The sequence below is a fragment of the Nicotiana sylvestris genome, chromosome 7, assembly GCF_000393655.2.
Source record: "Nicotiana sylvestris chromosome 7, ASM39365v2, whole genome shotgun sequence".
NCBI classification, from domain to species: domain Eukaryota; kingdom Viridiplantae; phylum Streptophyta; class Magnoliopsida; order Solanales; family Solanaceae; genus Nicotiana; species Nicotiana sylvestris.
The window spans coordinates 157,813,527-157,832,324 of record NC_091063.1 but is presented as its reverse complement, the minus strand read 5'-3'; the positions used below and the strand labels follow the sequence as shown (position 1 = coordinate 157,832,324).

Here is an 18,798-nt window from a genome sequence, read left to right as displayed (position 1 = left end):
CCATATTTGACACAAATATTATTTAATAGCTGACGACACAAATCAAGATTATTTCCTTTCTGATGTAGAAGATCAGACTAAGCTGCAACTACAGAGCATACTCAGACAGAACCTTGACTCAGTTACCAAGATAAATCTTTTCTGATGTGGAAGATCAGACTATGCTGCAACCACAGAGCATACTTAGACAGTACCTTGGCTCTGATACCAATTGTTGCGGAAGCCAAATGTATAGAGTGTGAATAAGTCACAACTACTATACCAAAAATTATGACAGCCACCAAATAATAAATAAGACAATAAAGCAATAATAAAGGGAACACCAGAATTTACGAGGTTCGGCTAATTTTGCCTACTCCTCGGACACAACCAATATTTTATTCCACTCCAAAAATACAAGTGAAATAATACTAAAGAGAGAAGATACAAATGCCTTAAACAGATGAGAAGGCAAATGAGAGGTGTGTATCAATCCTAAACATTAGGCCTTCTTTTATAGGGGAAAAATCCCCCCCAAACTTAACTCCCAACCAATGTGGGACTTTGGCATTTTGCCAAACTTCAACAGCCAGAAACATCTGATTCTTGGATCTTCCATTAATAATCTCCCTCTTTTCCTTGCTTGATGGACATAGCTTTTCCTTAGATAATAAAGTTTGATATCTGTACGTCCATCATATTAATAGGTAGATATTGGCAAAAAGTTGCTGATGAATGCCGAAGAAAACCTAACTCAATCATGCTTGCTGACAAGAATGCACCAAATGAGAAAGCATGGAGACAGGTAATTTTTGTATTTGCTAAACTGTTCCCGGGTAGTACAAATCCTCTAACACAATTTTGAATTTAACGCACTTGTTAAGGTTATTTTCAGTTCCAAATTAACATAAAATGTAGTGGTTGTGCTTCAAATCATGATATCGCACAAGATTACAAAGTATAGTTGTATCAGATCTCTGTACTTTGCGTACAACTTTCTATAATGCCACAGAATGCAAGAACTTGAGTTTTTAAGGTTATTTCAGTTCGGAAATAACATTAGATGTAGTGGTAGCTTCAAATCATGATATCCAGATTTGCTCACAGGGTTTTAAATCTCATCTTTGCAGATTGAGAAGATGTGCCTAAGCACCAACGCATCTGCTATTCCAGTTGTACCTGATTCAGAAGGTCTTGAGAGATGGTTCTTTTGTAGTTTCTGTTGCTTACATTTTCGATAACCTGTTATGCTGCTTCTCATGCAAGTTTGCTTTAATTTACAAAAAGTTGGGTCAAATGATTTGGTAATTCACCCAGTCTGATGGCTTCTTTTTGCATTTCTTACTATGTTTATTCAGATTTGTGTTATTGACAATTCTAGTTTGTTGGTGTGAAAAATTTATGTCTGATTCAGGTGGAAGCATGACAAATGCTTCCCGACCTCTGAGCTCTGACTTTGCAGTTCTCTTGTCTGTTTAACTTAGAGTGATGAAAACTCTGTCATCTTGTTATATGCTTTTGTTTCTTGGAGATGAGGCAGATACTTCCCACCTACACTCCTGGCTTTGCAGTTGTGTTATCTTTAACTTAGACTGGTGAAACTCGGTATCATCTTGCTGTATGTTTTTGTTTCTTGGGGAACAATTATTGGATAAATGCTTCATGTTGCTTGCACAAAATGATGTTTTAGATTACCTTTCTTTACAGTTAGTGATATTGGTAGTGGTAGTAAGAGAATTGCGTGTTTGAAAGTTCATTTCTTTTTTCTTGGGTCATACTAATCCATGCGTATCCTAAATGGGGTCTTAGTTACTGCCTGGCTAATCATGCAGGAACTGAAATCAATCCATTCTCTGTTGATGCACTTGCGATTTTTATATTCCGAGTACTTCACCGAGCTAATCATCCGGTACTTAACTCTTCATTACTCCGTCCTTGTAAACTGCTCTCGCCCATTTACTCCCTTCAACTTGGATATTGATGCCTCAGACCTCTCTTTTATGCTTGATCCTGAAGGGAAATCTTGACAAGTCATCTCCAAATGCTGGATGTGTGCTGCTAATGTTTTATCACCTTTATGAGGGAAAGGTGCAGATTTTTATTCAGCTGACAAGATTATCTGAGATCTTTCTCTGTACGAACTGTTAGTTGACGAAGTAAATAAATAAACAAACATGGGATCTGTATCTGATTCTGTTGGTTCACTTTTCACTCAGAATCGTCAGGAGTTCGAGAGTGAGCTTATTGAACGTTTTGGCTCACTTGTCAGGATGCCTCTACTGAAACCTGAAAGGTTAGTAAGATTTCTTTCTTCTGAACCCCCTTAATGATGTTGGCCTCTTCAGCTTGATTTGAGAAAAAAGAGAAGGTAAATAATTGATTAAGACTATAACATTTGATTTGATATTATAAGTGAATCCTCTTCATAATCGTTTTTTATTCCGTGCTATCGAGTGTGATATTTGTAATGCAATTTTGAACAAGAGGGTTTTGGTGTAATTTCTTATGCTAGGGGAAGCGTGCATAATGTTGCTGAACTTGAGTGGAAGTACTTGAAATTTTCTCCGAATTTATCTCTCCATAGTTTGTCTTAGTACTATGATACCTATCAAATAAAAGACTTGAAAGGTTAATTCTCATATTCCTTGACAAACAACAACCTAAAGTCATTTAGAACAATGATGAACGATTGTAAAGTATCTAAAGTGATTCTAATGGATATATTAATATAATCCCAAACATTGAATGTCTACATTTATTGGTGAGGTCTTTTCCAATTTAGGGCTAGGTTGTTCGATTGAAGTATTTGTTTGGTCATAAGACTCATTTTAGAAGAAAATAGAATTTGTTCTTATTTTTCCAGCCAGATAAAAAGGAAAACCATTGTTATTGTATAAGACATGATGACTCAAAGGTTCTGCATAGTATCATCATATAATCGAGTATATTGATGTTTGACATGCATCTGAGTTCTGACTGGCATTCAATGATCAAGTACGGTTTCACAATGTAGCCAAACTGGTTGTTTTTGCTTTCACCTAATCATTAATTTTCATTAACTAGAGTGAATATAGCTCTAATTTAGTTAAGCTTAAATTCTAACTCATACAATATATCAACGGCCTTCCAAAATTTGAAGGAGATTGCTAACTTTGAACACAAACTCCAATATCGTCGCCGTACTTTCTTCACGGCCAAAAAGAAAAAAGAGCAAAGATTAAGGAAAAGAAAAAGATGAAAGTGGGTGTTATCTATAAATCCAATTGTTTTGTATAAAGCTGGGGTTTTGAATACATGTATGCTAATTACAGCGAGCTGTGTGTTCCACAATGTTCAACCCTAGAGGATATTAGACACAACTAGAAGTTTCAGTGATATAGCTTATTGATGAAGTTGTGTCACCATCTCATTGAATAGCTTAAGTTGTTAGAGTGAGCAAGCACAATTTTATTTTATTAATTATGTCTTCAACATGCTCCTACACGTGCGGGCTTGATTCCTTTTTCACAGGCCAAGCACGTGGAAATTCTTGTTGATAATGGGTGGCGTTGAACCCAGGACCTCTGGCTCTTAAACCATGTTGGAGTTGTTTAACCATCTCATCGAAAAGCTTAAGCTATTAGAGAGAGCACACTTTTATTTTCTTAAATACGTCTTCACCACTTGTCTATAACAATTCAACCAACAAAATGCCGCAGGTAACGTTGGAATCTGATAATATTCTACTATCATGTCAGATGACTTCCTTAATATCGTTAAAGTCTGTGCTCTGTTGGCATTGCTGTCGGCGGTATTTGGTATTTGACCTATGTAGTTTGAAACTGTTTCCATTCTAGGACATGTTGGTCTTTCCTTGTTCATTTTCTTTACTTGCTGTTGATATTGTTATGATCATATGAAGGTCTCCTTTACCAGATTCTGTGAGGTCTATTATTGAGGATGGAATTAATCTGTACAAGCTTCACAAGAAATCGAAGGTAAGTGTTACATTCAGATACTGTCAAAATGTGTAGTTAATGAGTTCCTCCACACCCTCTCCCAGTTTTTGCATTTGAGTTATAGTATTCATGATGAGAAATAGTATTATGCCTTCCTATATGTTGCACCATATGGAGCTCTCTCTATTACATCCTCAGCTTAGATATTTTCAAAGTAAAAGTGTATGTTGAAGCAATTATGAGTTGCTTTTGAAAATTCCACTTCTTTCTCCAGAATGCGTTATTAAAAGTAAGGATATTATGTGTGACAACTTTCTTCCAACTTCTTCATACGAGAGGCTTCAACTCTTTTGACTTTGTGATGACTGCGTTCTGTTATGATGCATAGAGGTCTTGATAGTTAATGGTTAGCTGAATAATTCTGGTCGGTGGAGAAAATTAAAAAAATATTACAGCTTACAACAGTTATTCTGCCAGTCCAAATATTGGACCTTAATTCCCTCTTTCTTTGGGCGCAATACTTTTCTTATTCCTTTAGTCGATTGAATATGATGAGCCGTTCCATTTGTTGTTTGTCTGTTGATTATTGCTTTGCTGTCAACTTTACGATGGTTTGTATGATCCAAAGCGGCACAGATTTGGGGTTGATCATGTTGGGAATAAACCCCTTACCAAAATAATATTCACGGTAATAAAGCGGAATAATAATGTAGCACCTGTTGCGGAAGCCAAATGTATAGAGTGTGAATAAGTCACAACTACTATACCAAAAATTATGACAGCCACCAAATAATAAATAAGACAATAAAGCAATAATAAAGGGAACACCAGAATTTACGAGGTTCGGCTAATTCTGCCTACTCCTCGGACACAACCAAATATTTTATTCCACTCCAAAATACAAGTGAAATAATACTAAAGAGAGAAGATACAAATGCCTTAAACAGATGAGAAGGCAAATGAGAGGTGTGTTTCAATCCTAAACATTAGGCCTTCTTTTATAGGGGAAAAATCCCCCCAAACTTAACTCCCAACCAATGTGGGACTTTGGCATTTTGCCAAACTTCAACAAATCTCCACCTTGGCAAAATTCCACATTTTCAATTCTCTCTCAATAACAAATTTTGGTTGTGTCTTCATCTTCAATCTTCAGTGTTCAACAATGTTGATCAAATCCAAACAATGTTGAAACTTGACCGCAGTCACCACCTTTGTCAGCATATCAGCAGGATTCTCTGTAGTATGAATTTTCTTCACCGTGACTCCACCTTCTTCTATGATTTCTCGTACGAAATGATACCGAACATCAATGTGCTTCGTCCTTGCATGATAAACTTGGTTCTTCGCTAATTGAATAGCACTTTGACTATCACAAAAAATTGTGATACCTTTTTGTTCAACACCAAGCTCCTTTAGCAATCCTTGAAGCCAAATTGCCTCTTTCACAGCATCTGTAATAGCCATGTACTCTGCCTCTGTTGTAGACAAAGCAACTGTTGACTGCAAAGTAGACTTCCAACTAACTGGTGCCTTTGCAAAAGTAAACACATAACCAGTAGTTGATCTTCGTTTGTCCATATCACCCGCAAAATCTGAGTCACAATATCCAACTACAAACTGATTGTCTTCCTGCTCAAAAACTAACCCGACATCTACAGTATTATGAATATACCGTAGAATCCACTTCACAGCTTGCCAATGCTCCTGCCCTGGATTGTGCATATATCTGCTAATAACTCCAACAGCTTGTGAAATGTCAGGCCTTGTGCAAACCATTGCATACATCAAGCTACCAACAACATTTGCGTATGGTACCTTTGACATATACTCTCGTTCAGCTTCATCCATTGGCGACATAGTAGTACTTAGCTTAAAATGGGAAGCAAGTGGAGTACTAACTGGCTTAGTCTTGTCATCTATGCCAAAACGTTGAAGTACTCTCTTCAAATATTCCTTTTGAGATAAACAGAGTTTTTTTGAACGTCTATCTCTAATTATCTCCATGCCAAGAATTTTCTTTGCCTCACCCAAATCCTTCATCTCGAACTCCTTCTTCAGTTGAATCTTCAACTTATCAATTTCTTCCGAATTCTTGGAAGCTATCAACATATCATCAACATATAGGAGAAGATATACAAAGGAACCATCTTTAAGCTTGTGCAAATACACACAATGATCGTATTTGCTTCTCTTGTACCCTTGCCGCAACATAAACTCGTCAAATCGCTTGTACCATTGTCTAGAAGATTGTTTCAATCCGTACAACGATTTTTCAAGTTTGCACACCATATTTTCTTTTCCAGCAACTTTGAATCCTTCTGGCTGAGTCATGTAGATTTCCTCCTCCAAGTTTCCATGTAAAAACGCAGTTTTTACATCCATCTGAACTAGTTCCAAATCCAATTGTGCTACCAAAGCCAACATAATTCTAATGGAGGAATGTTTTACAACTGGAGAAAACACTTCATTGTAATCAATTCCCTCCTTTTGAGCATATCCTTTGGCCACCAATCTTGCTTTGTAGCGAACATCTACTTGGTTAGGAAATCCTTCCTTCTTTGCAAATACCCATTTGCACCCAATTGCTTTCTTTCCCTTCGGGAGATTGGCCAATCTCCATGTATGATTCTGATGAAGGGACTGTATCTCATCATTCATGGCAATCCTCCACTTATCTTCTTCTGAACTTTGAACAGCGTCTTTATAAGTAGTAGGAACATCATCAGCTACAATTGAGGTTGCACAAGCAACCGTCTCTATGAGACGAACAGGTTTCGTTATTGTTCTTTTTGGCCTGCTGGTTGCTATTGATTCAAGTTGTTGTTGAGATTCCTGAGTTGGAATCTCCTCTACTGGCTCTCCTTCCAGAGGGTAATCTTCATTTGTTTCCTCCTCTGCTTCTTGTGTAGGAAAAATAAATTTTCCCTCAAACTCCACCTGCTTAGAAGCACCTTCATTTTGTTTGGTATCTTCTGTTACCTTATTTACCATAGCAAATTCATCAAAGGTAACATCTCTGCTGAATATTACTTTCTTTGTCATAGGGCACCATAAGCGATATCCTTTGACTCCAGAAGTAATTCCCATAAAAATAGCCTTCTTTGCCCTTGGATCCAATTTTGACTCCGTCACATGATAATATGCAGTTGAGCCAAACACGTGCAAAGAGTTATAATCTACAGCAGGTTTTCCGTACCATTTTTCAAATGGTGTTTTGCCATCAATAGCAGCAGATGGTAGACGATTAATGAGGTGGCATGCATATGTAATTGCCTCAGCCCAAAATTCTTTGCCCAAGCCAGCATTGGACAACATACACCGTACCTTCTCCAGCAAGGTCCGGTTCATACGTTCTGCCACTCCATTCTGTTGTGGTGTATGTCTAACAGTGAAGTGTCGGACGATGCCATCATTTTCACAGACCTTATTGAAATGATCATTTTTGTATTCACCTCCATTGTCTGTGCGAATACACTTGATCCTCCTGCCTGTTTGATTCTCCACCATCGTCTTCCATTTGAGAAAAATTCCCAGCACTTCATCTTTGTTTTTCATTGTATACACCCACACTCTTCGAGAAAAATCATCAACAAAGGTTACAAAATAGTGCTTCCCACCCAATGAAGGTGTTTTGGAAGGACCCCAAACATCAGAGTGTACATAATCCAAAATGCCTTTAGTATTATGGATCGCTGTACCAAATTTAACCCTTGTCTGTTTCCCTTTGACACAATGCTCACAAAACTCCAAGTTGCAAGCCTTTACTCCTTTTAACAATCCTTGATCTGATAGAGTTTTCAAGGATTTTCCTCCAGCATGTCCCAAGCGCATGTGCCATAGCTTGGTTGCTTCTGCCTCTTTGTCGTCACTGGATGTCACTGTCGCTGTCCCAATAACTGTACTGCCACGATAGCGGTACATATTATTATTCTTCCGATTAGCCTTCATTACCACTAGTGCACCGGAGCATACTCTCATCACTCCATTTTCTGCAATGATTTTGAACCCTTTTGATTCTAGGGCTCCCACAGAGATGAGATTCTTCTTCAAATCCGGTACATATCGAACATCTATCAATGTTCTGATCATTCCATCATGGTTCCTTAATCGTATTGAACCAATGCCATATGAGGTAAGAGGGCTGTTATCCGCTGTGTGGACGACTCCATATTCTCCTTCTTGAAATTCCACGAACCAGTCCCTGTTGGGACACATATGATAGCTACAAGCCGAGTCCATCAACCATATGTCTGAAGATGTTGATGACTCTGTTGTAACTAATGAGAAGTCTGAATCATCACAATCAGCTACATTTGAATCCATAATGGCCTTTCCATTGTTATGTTTGGCCTTATTCTTCAACTTCGGACAGTCTTTCTTCCAGTGCCCTTTTTCTTTCTTCCAGTGCTCTGATACCAATTGTTGCGGAAGCCAAATGTATAGAGTGTGAATAAGTCACAACTACTATACCAAAAATTATGACAGCCACCAAATAATAAATAAGACAATAAAGCAATAATAAAGGGAACACCAGAATTTACGAGGTTCGGCTAATTCTGCCTACTCCTCGGACACAACCAAATATTTTATTCCACTCCAAAATACAAGTGAAATAATACTAAAGAGAGAAGATACAAATGCCTTAAACAGATGAGAAGGCAAATGAGAGGTGTGTTTCAATCCTAAACATTAGGCCTTCTTTTATAGGGGAAAAATCCCCCCAAACTTAACTCCCAACCAATGTGGGACTTTGGCATTTTGCCAAACTTCAACAGCACCGAGATACGGTAATTAACAAGAATAAAAGAGTAACAATGACACCAAGATTTTTACGTGGAAAACCCTTCTGAATAAGGGAAAAAAACCACGACCCCGAGAGGAGCAACTGATATCACTATAGTAAGGAATTTTACACTTTGTAGGTCGGAGGTAAATACTCCAAAGACCACTACAACACTCAAAAGAAATAACCCTCTTTTGATATTCCCACCTCACTACAATATCGCTCACTCTCTATTTTCCTCACAGACTATTTTCTTATACCTTGTCTGTGAAACCTCACTCTTTCTTTCTCTCTTTGTTGGTGTGAAGAAATGAGAGTTGAAGCTCTCCTTTTATAGCCAAAGTTTCACCCTCTAAAGCCTACAATATTTGACAATTTACACACATTTTTCACAATTCAACAAAGTTGGCTACCAAACCAAAGAAATTCAACAAGGTTGGCTACCAACCAAACCAAGTCAACAAGGTTGGCTACCAAACCAAAGAAAACTCTTATTAGGCACATGCCTAATACTTCTTCAATGAGATGGACATCATCAATCTCCCCCTCCAGTCTCATTCATCCAGAGGAGGTAGCACTGTCTTCTAGTTTGAATGCATGCCGACAAGTTCTTTGCATAGCTCGAACTTGTTCCTTGGTACCACCTTGGTCAGCATATCTGCGGGATTCTCATTTGTAGAAATCTTCAAGACTTTTAGAGATTCATCATCTACCATTTCTCGAATCCAATGATATCTCACATCAATGTGTTTGGTCCTTGCATGGTACATAGAGTTCTTGCTAAGGTCTATTGCACTTTGACTGTCACAATAGACGACATACTCCTTCTGATGCAATCCAAGCTCTTGAAGGAATCGCTTGAGCCATATCATCTCCTTGCCAGTTTCTGTAGCAGCAATGTACTCTGCTTCAGTTGTTGAAAGTGCAACGCACTTTTGCAACTTAGACTGCCATGATATAGCTCCCCCTGAAAATGTAAACAAATATCCAGTACTGGATTTTCTGTTGTCAATGTCACCTGCCATATCAGCATCTGTATAGCCCTTCAAGATTGGATCAGATCCTCCAAAGCACAAACAATCTCCCGTGGTACCTCTCAGGTACCTGAGTATCCACTTGACTGCTTCCCAATGTTCCTTTCCAGGATTTTCAAGAAACCTGCTGACAACACCAACTGCGTGAGCAATATCAGGTCTAGTACATACCATTGCATACATCAAGCTTCCGACTGCTGAAGAATAAGGAACTTTAGCCATGTTCCCTTTCTCTTCCACTGTTGTAGGACACATCTTTTTACTCAACTTTAGATGACCAGCAAGAGGTGTACTGACTGGCTTAGCATTCTTCATGTTGAAGCGTTCTAGTACACGTTCAATGTACTTCTCCTGAGATAGCCACAACTTTCTACTTGTTCTCTCTCGAACTATCTTCATCCCTAGAATTTGTTGTGCTGGGCCCAAGTCCTTCATATCAAATGACTTGGACAGATCTCCTTTCAACTTTGCTATCAACCCCTTGTCTTTTCCTACAATTAGCATGTCATCCACATACAACAACAATATAATAAAGTTATTCTCAGAAAATCTTTTGAAGTATACACATGGATCAGAATAGGTCTTTAGGTATGTTTGACTTTTCATGAATGAATCAAACTTCATGTACCACTGCCTTGGTGCCTGCTTCAATCCATAAAGACTCTTATTCAATTTGCACACCATGTGTTTCTTTCCAGCTACTTCAAATCCTTCTGGTTGCTCCATATAAATCTCCTCTTCCAAATCTCCATGAAGAAATGCAGTTTTCACATCCAACTGCTCCACTTCAAGATCTAGGCTAGCTGCTAAGCTCAAAATTGTTCGAATAGAAGTCATTTTAACAACGGGGGAGAAAATTTCGTCAAAATCAATACCTTTCTTCTGTTCGAAGCCTTTAACCACCAATCGAGCTTTGTATCTGACCAGCTTGCCATCTCCATCTTTCTTGAGTTTAAAGACCCATTTGCATTTGAGTGGTCTTTTACCCTTTGGAAGTTCAACCAGCTTGTATGTGCCATTTTTCTGGAGAGATTCCATCTCTTCTTGCATAGCTTTCATCCACTGGTTCTTTTCTGGATGGGACAACACCTCCTTAAGACTTTCTGGCTCCCCCTCATCACTGATGAGGACATACTCTGTGGAAGGGTACCTGCGTGACTCTACCCTTGGCCTCTCTGATCTCCTCAGAGGTTGATGTTGTTCTTCTCCCTGAGTGGGGTGCTCCACTTCCTCGACACCTTCATCAAGTTGCTCCCCCTGCTCAATAACCTCACCAGGTTGCTCCCCCTGCTCGGCAACCTCGTCGGTCGTACTTTCTGCACTTGTGGGATTGTTAGAAGTAGAAGGAATAGTAACAAAGTTAGGAATTATACCATTCTTCGCCTTTTCTGACATATCAGCAGCAGTTCTAACTTCACTTTCTCGGAAGACTACATCTCTACTTCTGATGACCTTCTTCTTTACAGGATCCCACAGTCTGTACCCGAACTCTTCATCTCCATATCCGATAAATATGCAGGGAATAGATTTATCATCCAGCTTTGTTCTCTGCTCTTTTGGTACATGTGCAAAAGCTCTGCAACCGAACACCTTCAGATGCGAGTAGGACACCTCCTTGTTGGTCCAGACTCTCTCTGGGATTTCAAACGCCAACGGAACTGATGGACTCCTATTGATCAGGTAACAGGCTGTCTGAACTGCTTCACCCCAGAATGACTTAGGCAGTTTAGCCATTCTGAGCATGCTTCTCACCTTCTCCACAATGGTGCGGTTCATCCTCTCGGCTACGCCATTGTGCTGTGGGGTTCCAGGAACTGTCTTTTCATGTCTGATCCCATGACTTGAACAATACTCTTCAAATTCCCTTGAAGTGTACTCACCTCCATTGTCACTTCGGAGACGCTTTAGCTTTCGACCCGTCTCCCTTTCTACTAGAGCATGAAACTTCTGGAAAACTTGAAACACCTGATCTTTGGTTTTCAAAATATAAACCCATAATTTTCGTGAAGCATCATCAATAAAAGTAACAAAATATTTGTTACCGCCCATTGATTCAATTTCCATTGGGCCGCAAACATCAGAATATACTAAATCAAGTATATTCAATTTTCTTTCAGACGATGTCTGAAATGAGACTCTATGCTGCTTACCAAATAAACAGTAGTCACAAGGTTTTACAGTTGTACCTTTGGCATAAGAAATGAGTGATTTCTTGGCAAGAATCTGCAATCCCTTCTCGCTCATATGACCCATTCTTTTGTGCCATAAATCTACAGAAATCTCATCTTGTGCCGCGTTCAATTCACCTTGGCATATTTCTGCATTTGTCCTGTACAACGTGCCACGAGCAACTCCCTTTGCAATCACCAATGATCCCTTAGTGAGTCTCCACTTTTGATTTGCAAAATAACTCTCGTATCCATCTCGGTCTAAAGCAATTCCCGAGATCAAGTTCATCCGCAAATCAGGTACATGCCGCACATCCTTTAGAACCAATGTGCATCCGACATTTGTCTTGATACAAATGTCACCAATCCCCGCAATCTTTGAGTAACTTGTGTTACCCATTTTCACTGTGCCGAAATCACCTGCTACATATCTGCAAAAAAGATCTCTTACCGGTGTGGCATGGTGAGATGCCGCTGTGTCAACCACCCATTCCGACTCTGGACCTGACAGGTGCATGCATTCCTCTTCCTCATTTATAAAGAGGACAACATTATCATTATTTTGCACCATGGCGGCTGTGTTGTCGTCATTCTTCTGGCCACTGGTTTCACCTTTGCCCTTCCTTGGATTTGGGCAATCTCTTTTGAAGTGACCTGGTTGATTACAGTTGTAGCAATTTCTGACTCTTGATTTGGATCGGTTCTTTGACTTCCCACGAGCTCCGGATCTACCATAGTTGTTCGAACTCCTTTGATAACTCCTGCCTCTACCTTCTGTGATGAGAGCCTGTCCTTGATTTTCAGGCTTCTTTCTCATCTTCTCATTGAGTAGAAGAGCCGATGTGACATCTTTCAACTCAATAGTAGTCTTACCGTGCAGGATGGTTGTTGCCAAATTATCGTACGAAGATGGCAACGAGTTCAATAGCAAGATGGCTTTATCTTCTTCCTCGATTTTCACTCCGAGGTTGGCAAGCTGTGTGATTAGTCCGTTAAACACATTTAAATGTGACAAAAAATTCGTACCTTCACTCATGTGTAGGGCGTATAACTGCTTCTTCAGGTACAATTTATTTGTCAGCGTTTTGGACATGTATAGGCTTTCCAACCTTGTCCAAATTCCACGTGCAGTGTCTTCATCAATGATGTTATTTACCACATCATCTGATAAGTGCAACCTGATTGCACTAGCAGCTCTTTCATCCAAGTCAGCCCAATCCTCAGCTTTCATGGTATCAGGCTTTTTGGAATCAACATCTAGAACCTTGTGTAATCCTTGTTGGATGAGCAGATCTCTCATCCTTCTTTGCCATGTTGAGAAACCGTTATCTCCATTGAATTTTGCTACCTCGTACTTTACTCCGGACATTTTTATTTTTCACCAAGTATAGTACTACCGACAGTGAATAGTATTTCAGTGAACGAGCAGAACCTGTGCTCTGATACCAGTTGTTGGGAATAAACCCCTTACCAAAATAATATTCACGGTAATAAAGCGGAATAATAATGTAGCACCGAGATACGGTAATTAACAAGAATAAAAGAGTAACAATGACACCAAGATTTTTACGTGGAAAACCCTTCTGAATAAGGGAAAAAAACCACGACCCCGAGAGGAGCAACTGATATCACTATAGTAAGGAATTTTACACTTTGTAGGTCGGAGGTAAATACTCCAAAGACCACTACAACACTCAAAAGAAATAACCCTCTTTTGATATTCCCACCTCACTACAATATCGCTCACTCTCTATTTTCCTCACAGACTATTTTCTTATACCTTGTCTGTGAAACCTCACTCTTTCTTTCTCTCTTTGTTGGTGTGAAGAAATGAGAGTTGAAGCTCTCCTTTTATAGCCAAAGTTTCACCCTCTAAAGCCTACAATATTTGACAATTTACACACATTTTTCACAATTCAACAAAGTTGGCTACCAAACCAAAGAAATTCAACAAGGTTGGCTACCAACCAAACCAAGTCAACAAGGTTGGCTACCAAACCAAAGAAAACTCTTATTAGGCACATGCCTAATACTTCTTCAATGAGATGGACATCATCAGATCAGGGGTAACAGAAATTTAGGGCTTAAGGGTTCTATGATTCTTAATGGCATTGGGAAGTTTCCAGCGTCATATGGCCAGGAAAAAGATGGATATCAGGGGCTTATAGGCTGGAAAAGCATTAGTGAAAATCTGATATGCTCATTGATTTCCAGTGTCCTGACTCGCATGATCCGGAGCTATGAAACTCCTTTTTACGATTCTGCTTTTGTTGTATTGCTTTTGCCTAATGATAACTTTGTATTCCACATTTATGTATGTATACACACACCACGTGCGCATGTATTTGTGTATAGTGCACTAAATTTATTGCAACATGAATATGAACCTGCATTTTGTCTGCATGTTTCAGTAGGTTTAAGACCACTTATATGCTTTTTCTTTTGGGGCTATAAGATCTGTTTTCCCAACCATGCAGAATCCTCGAACTATCCCCCCCACCCCCCACCCCCAACAAAAGGCAAAATAAAAGATAGTTGTGTTAGATAAACTTGTTAGGTTTATGATATTAGTAGTTGGAGGACAAGAAAGTCTGATGTTTGGTTACACATTGATAAAGTTCATTTTTGTGTATTTGAGTGAAAAAGCTAAGTTCACCCACCATTCTATATATACAAGTTTTCTCTTGATTAAAAATGTTCTAAGGTAATGGTGTTTGTTTCCAGTTGATTGATTGTTACTAATGAGTTTTTCTCGTTGTGTGTGATTTTTTACATTCAATCCTGTAGATTGGAGTCTACAAAAGGGACATATGCAAAAGAGAGAGTGAAATGGGAGAAGCAATTGAGGGATATTCTACTTGGAAATGCCGACTATATCTCAATTCAATACAGGTAAGTTTGTGCAGCTTAGATCTCTCAAGGCACGTAATTCTCTGATCTTACCTTCCACTGGAAATAAAATTATGATTGCTATAATTGTTATTCAAGCCCTTCGCTTCAGATGTTACCCATGACACGTAGATGTACTACATGCATACATTATTTGAATTGACGTACCTGTGTAGTAATTGTGTGGTAAAGATTGGGGTACTTCGTGTGGGTTCTTCAAATACGCCAAAAATCAGCAACAAATTTGGCGCCATACCAGATACATAGACTCACCCGTATAGGATATATATATATATATATACCCGTAAACGAGTTCATATAGCATAGCCAATGACAAAGCACAGAAGCTTCTTTACCTGCGCTGTTTGCATAGATGTGTTTTTTCTGTATGTAACTCTTCTTTGACATGGGGAGGCTGTAGGGATTTGGAGGAAAGAGTGGCTTAGGTAGGATGCCATGTCTGTAGAAAAAGAATGAATTACTTGCCTTAAAGTGAGCTGGTATGCCAAAGAAGATCATACATGCTGCATGAGCAACGCCTTTCTGTTATTTGGGTTAGTTGGATGATTCAATATTCCATGATCAGCAACCCCCACCCCCCCTCCCCCCGTCCCAGGAACCCCGAGGTGCAGCAGAGTAGTGACAGTTCGAAAGAAATCGGCCACATTTTGGTAGGAGAATATTTGGCTAGTGATTCTGCAAACTTCTATTTCAGGTTCCATTTGAATTTGCTGTTAAAGAAGTCTTGGAACAACTGAGAGCTATTGCGAGGGCCGAGTATGCAGCGCCTACTTCTGAGAAGAGGAAGCTAGGATCTATTGTGTTTGGTGCTGTCAGCCTACCAGTTCCAGAAATTCTTGGTCTTCTGAATGATGTAAGTGAATTTGCAAATTTATATGTTGCACTTGTGGAGTCTTTGATGGCTGGAAATTTTGTATCTTGCTAGTTGTATTTAGTGGTCTATGCTCTTATCATACTTAAGGGTTTGTGCACAAAACAATATATTACTCCTTGTGGCTAAATTGTTTTCTTGGCAGGTTGAAGAGAATGATGGTCTTTCTTGTTTATCTGTTTGTTGCCTTCTGTGTCGTTCAATTAATAATCTCTTTATCCGAGAAAAGCAAATATTCTGCTTCCGCTCTATTGTCCTCTCAATCGTAGTGATTTCCTATCTCATCTGAAATTTCTGCATTTCGTTAAAAGTCCTTCATGTCAATAAAGTATTCGCATAAAGGACCCGACTATGTTATCTCATGCTTCTCATTATTTTGTGGACAGCTAGCCCAGAAAGATCCGAAAGTTGGTGATTTCTTGAAGGACAAAAGCTTAAAGAGCTGCATTCAGAAGGCCCATTTGACCTTGGCTCACAAGAGAAGTCACGATGTCACTGCAGTTGCCAAATACGCTTCCTTTCTTGACCAAAGGGTGCCGGTAGAGTTGGCTGCTTTGTTGTTCTCCGAAAAACTGGCTGCACTAGAAGCTGAGCCTGGCTCTGTTGAAGGTGAAAAGGTCAATTCCGAAAACCAATGGCCTCATGTCACAGTATGGACTGGCGAAGGAGTTGCAGTCAGAGAAGCCAATACACTGCCACAATTACTTTCACAAGGGAAGGCTACTCGAATTGATATAAATCCACCGGTCACTATAACTGGCAATCTCGAATTCTTTTGAATTCTACCTGTAACAATTTTGTAGCATCGTGTGCTTTTGGTGGAAACATTTTTATTTTTATTTTTATTGCAAGGGTGTGGCCTAAGTCAATGAAGTGGGTTAGAACCATGAGGTCTCATGCTCAATTCTCAACGGAAACAAAAAACACTAGATGATTTCTTCCTATCTGTCCAAGCCTTGGTGGATAGAGTTATCTGGTACCTGTTGTTGGTGGGAGGTAGCAGGTATCCCATGGAATTAGCCGAGGTGTGCGCAAGCTTCTGTCCTTATCTTCAATGCTAAATTCCGGAAGTTACTTTGAAACATCAACATCATCAAATACGGCTACTTCCGAATCCCTGTGATGAACTGAAACTGAGTCTGATTCCACTTCTGGCACCATGGTTATTTAAAAAACAGTTTTGCAGGATAGAGTTAGATTTAGAGAAATGTATAATGTCTATGCATTCTAGAGCTGCAGGTACTTTGACGCTGCAGGTAGCAGATTATTGAATAAAATAAACTATTTTCTACCAGTGTCTTAATATATTAGTTCTCTTCTTTCTTGATGTGTCTGTGTTGATCCTAAGTTTGCTTAATATGGAGTATTAAATTATATCCCTGTTGAGACTTTACTCAATTGCGTTTGGTTGCAACTGTGAGTGAAGATGCAAACCATTTGGACATTGAAATTTGGCATGCGAAACATCATTTAAGGATTGATGACATGGAAATAAGAAATATTCTGCTGAATATAATCAATTATGCAATGGGAAACACACTTGTGATATTTTAATCATGAAGCCGAGGTATTACTACATAGTTGACGGTTGACACCTAAATTGAAAATAAAAAAATACAGAACTACTATGATTTAATATGCCACGCAAAAGCATTAATCTGTACTTTTTTCTTTTTCTTTTCTTTTTTGCCGCTCTTTTTCTCATTTTTTTTTTCTTCAGAGATGAATTGTTTCTCGTGCACCGGACTGTTTAAGAAAATGCCAAAGAAGAGAAAACCATTTCTGGTATATAATAATCCTACATATTTAAATTGATTCTCCTTTTTTTCTTTCTTGGGTAAAACGAATATTGTGGGGAAAAGGCTTTGCTCTACGAACCAAGTCTTTCTGACGAGGCCCTAGCTTTCTTTTTTTGATCCCTGATTAGCATTTTCTTTTGGTGAGTAATGGGCAGATATTTTAACATAAGTGGATATGGGACACAGAAAGAATAGATTCATGTGTTCCGGGATGACCGAAGGAGTACGTATTCGAGGAAATAAAAGGAAAGTATGTACATAGGCGTATCCAAGATATATATGTGAAAATTACTACATTTTCAAAGAAATATAATTTTGAACCTATAATTTTATAAGTATAGTGGATCATGGTAAGTGACTAAAGTTAAACCGGTCAAATATATTTCTATATTCACCTCTTCACAATAGTGCATTCATCCTCTTGAAATTCTAGATCCGCCTCTGAGTATGTAGCTATTGATTGGATAGCGGTTCAATTCCTAGGTAGCTTTTCATATTTCAATTTTGCATGTGTGTTTAAGGCAAAGTTATGTCATTTCACTTATTCTGATGATCTTGAGCCTGCCCTTAATTTGACTTGTTTTTTTTCATATGCTAAGAAATCTTGTTTATGTTGAATCATATATTCACATGTTGCCTTATTTGTTTGAGGTTAAAGCATTTGCGCATGAAGATAGTTTCATATTTAGGGCTGTTAATTTTTTTAGGAGGAAGATGCTTACTTGGACGTGAAATGTTTAACCAAAAAAAAAAAGAATATTATTTTAATTAACTCAGGATGGTTGATTGAATAAAATTCACTGGCAAGGACCAGCAAAAACTAAATATTAATTTTGTATAATCAATATATAATGTATGTATATGGTTAGAAAAAGTAAATACTGAATATGAACGGCTATTTGTGTAAAATCCCTTTTGTGTACCTGGAAGCATCATAGATAAAAAAAATCTTTTTAATGATAATTGTATGTTAAAGTCCCTATGTATATCTTATGAGAATTTGTGGCCAGTGTCTTAGCTGAAGGTAAGAAGATGGTTCAATTGAATCCCCTCGTCTTAAAATTATAATGTATAAGTACGCTAAATATATATTGTTTAATCCCATTAAAATAAGGGAAGCTTCTTTGTATAGCACTTTTGCATTTACTTGTTAGGATTCTTGGCTCTACCACTGTTTGTGATTTGACTAATTTGGAATAGTGGTCCGGTTTGACCTGTTCAAAAAGTAAAGGAAAGATAAATGTCACATTCAGAGGAAGTTTCATAGAAAAGTGCATAGGAAATTACTTTTCTTCCAACAATTGGACCAATGAGAA

At 38.6% G+C, this 18,798-nt stretch overlaps 1 protein-coding gene across 2 annotated transcripts; it reads left to right on the top strand.

Annotated features, from left to right (window-relative positions):
- Positions 1–311: 311 nt before the first annotated feature.
- Positions 312–17,010, top strand: LOC104244174 (tRNA ligase 1-like). 2 transcript variants are annotated; one of them, XM_009799535.2, is made up of 9 exons: positions 312–784; positions 1,110–1,170; positions 1,812–1,888; positions 1,996–2,067; positions 2,196–2,272; positions 3,881–3,956; positions 14,690–14,794; positions 15,507–15,665; positions 16,070–17,010. In XM_009799535.2, exons 1-9 carry the CDS (start codon positions 740–742, stop codon positions 16,460–16,462), a joined length of 1,065 nt encoding a protein of 354 aa, XP_009797837.1. In that variant the 5' UTR covers positions 312–739; the 3' UTR covers positions 16,463–17,010. The 2 variants fall into 2 exon arrangements, with proteins under 2 accessions (XP_009797837.1, XP_070006657.1); XM_070150556.1 differs by lacking the exon at positions 312–784 and adding an exon at positions 908–1,015.
- The last annotated feature ends 1,788 nt before the right edge of the window (positions 17,011–18,798 follow it).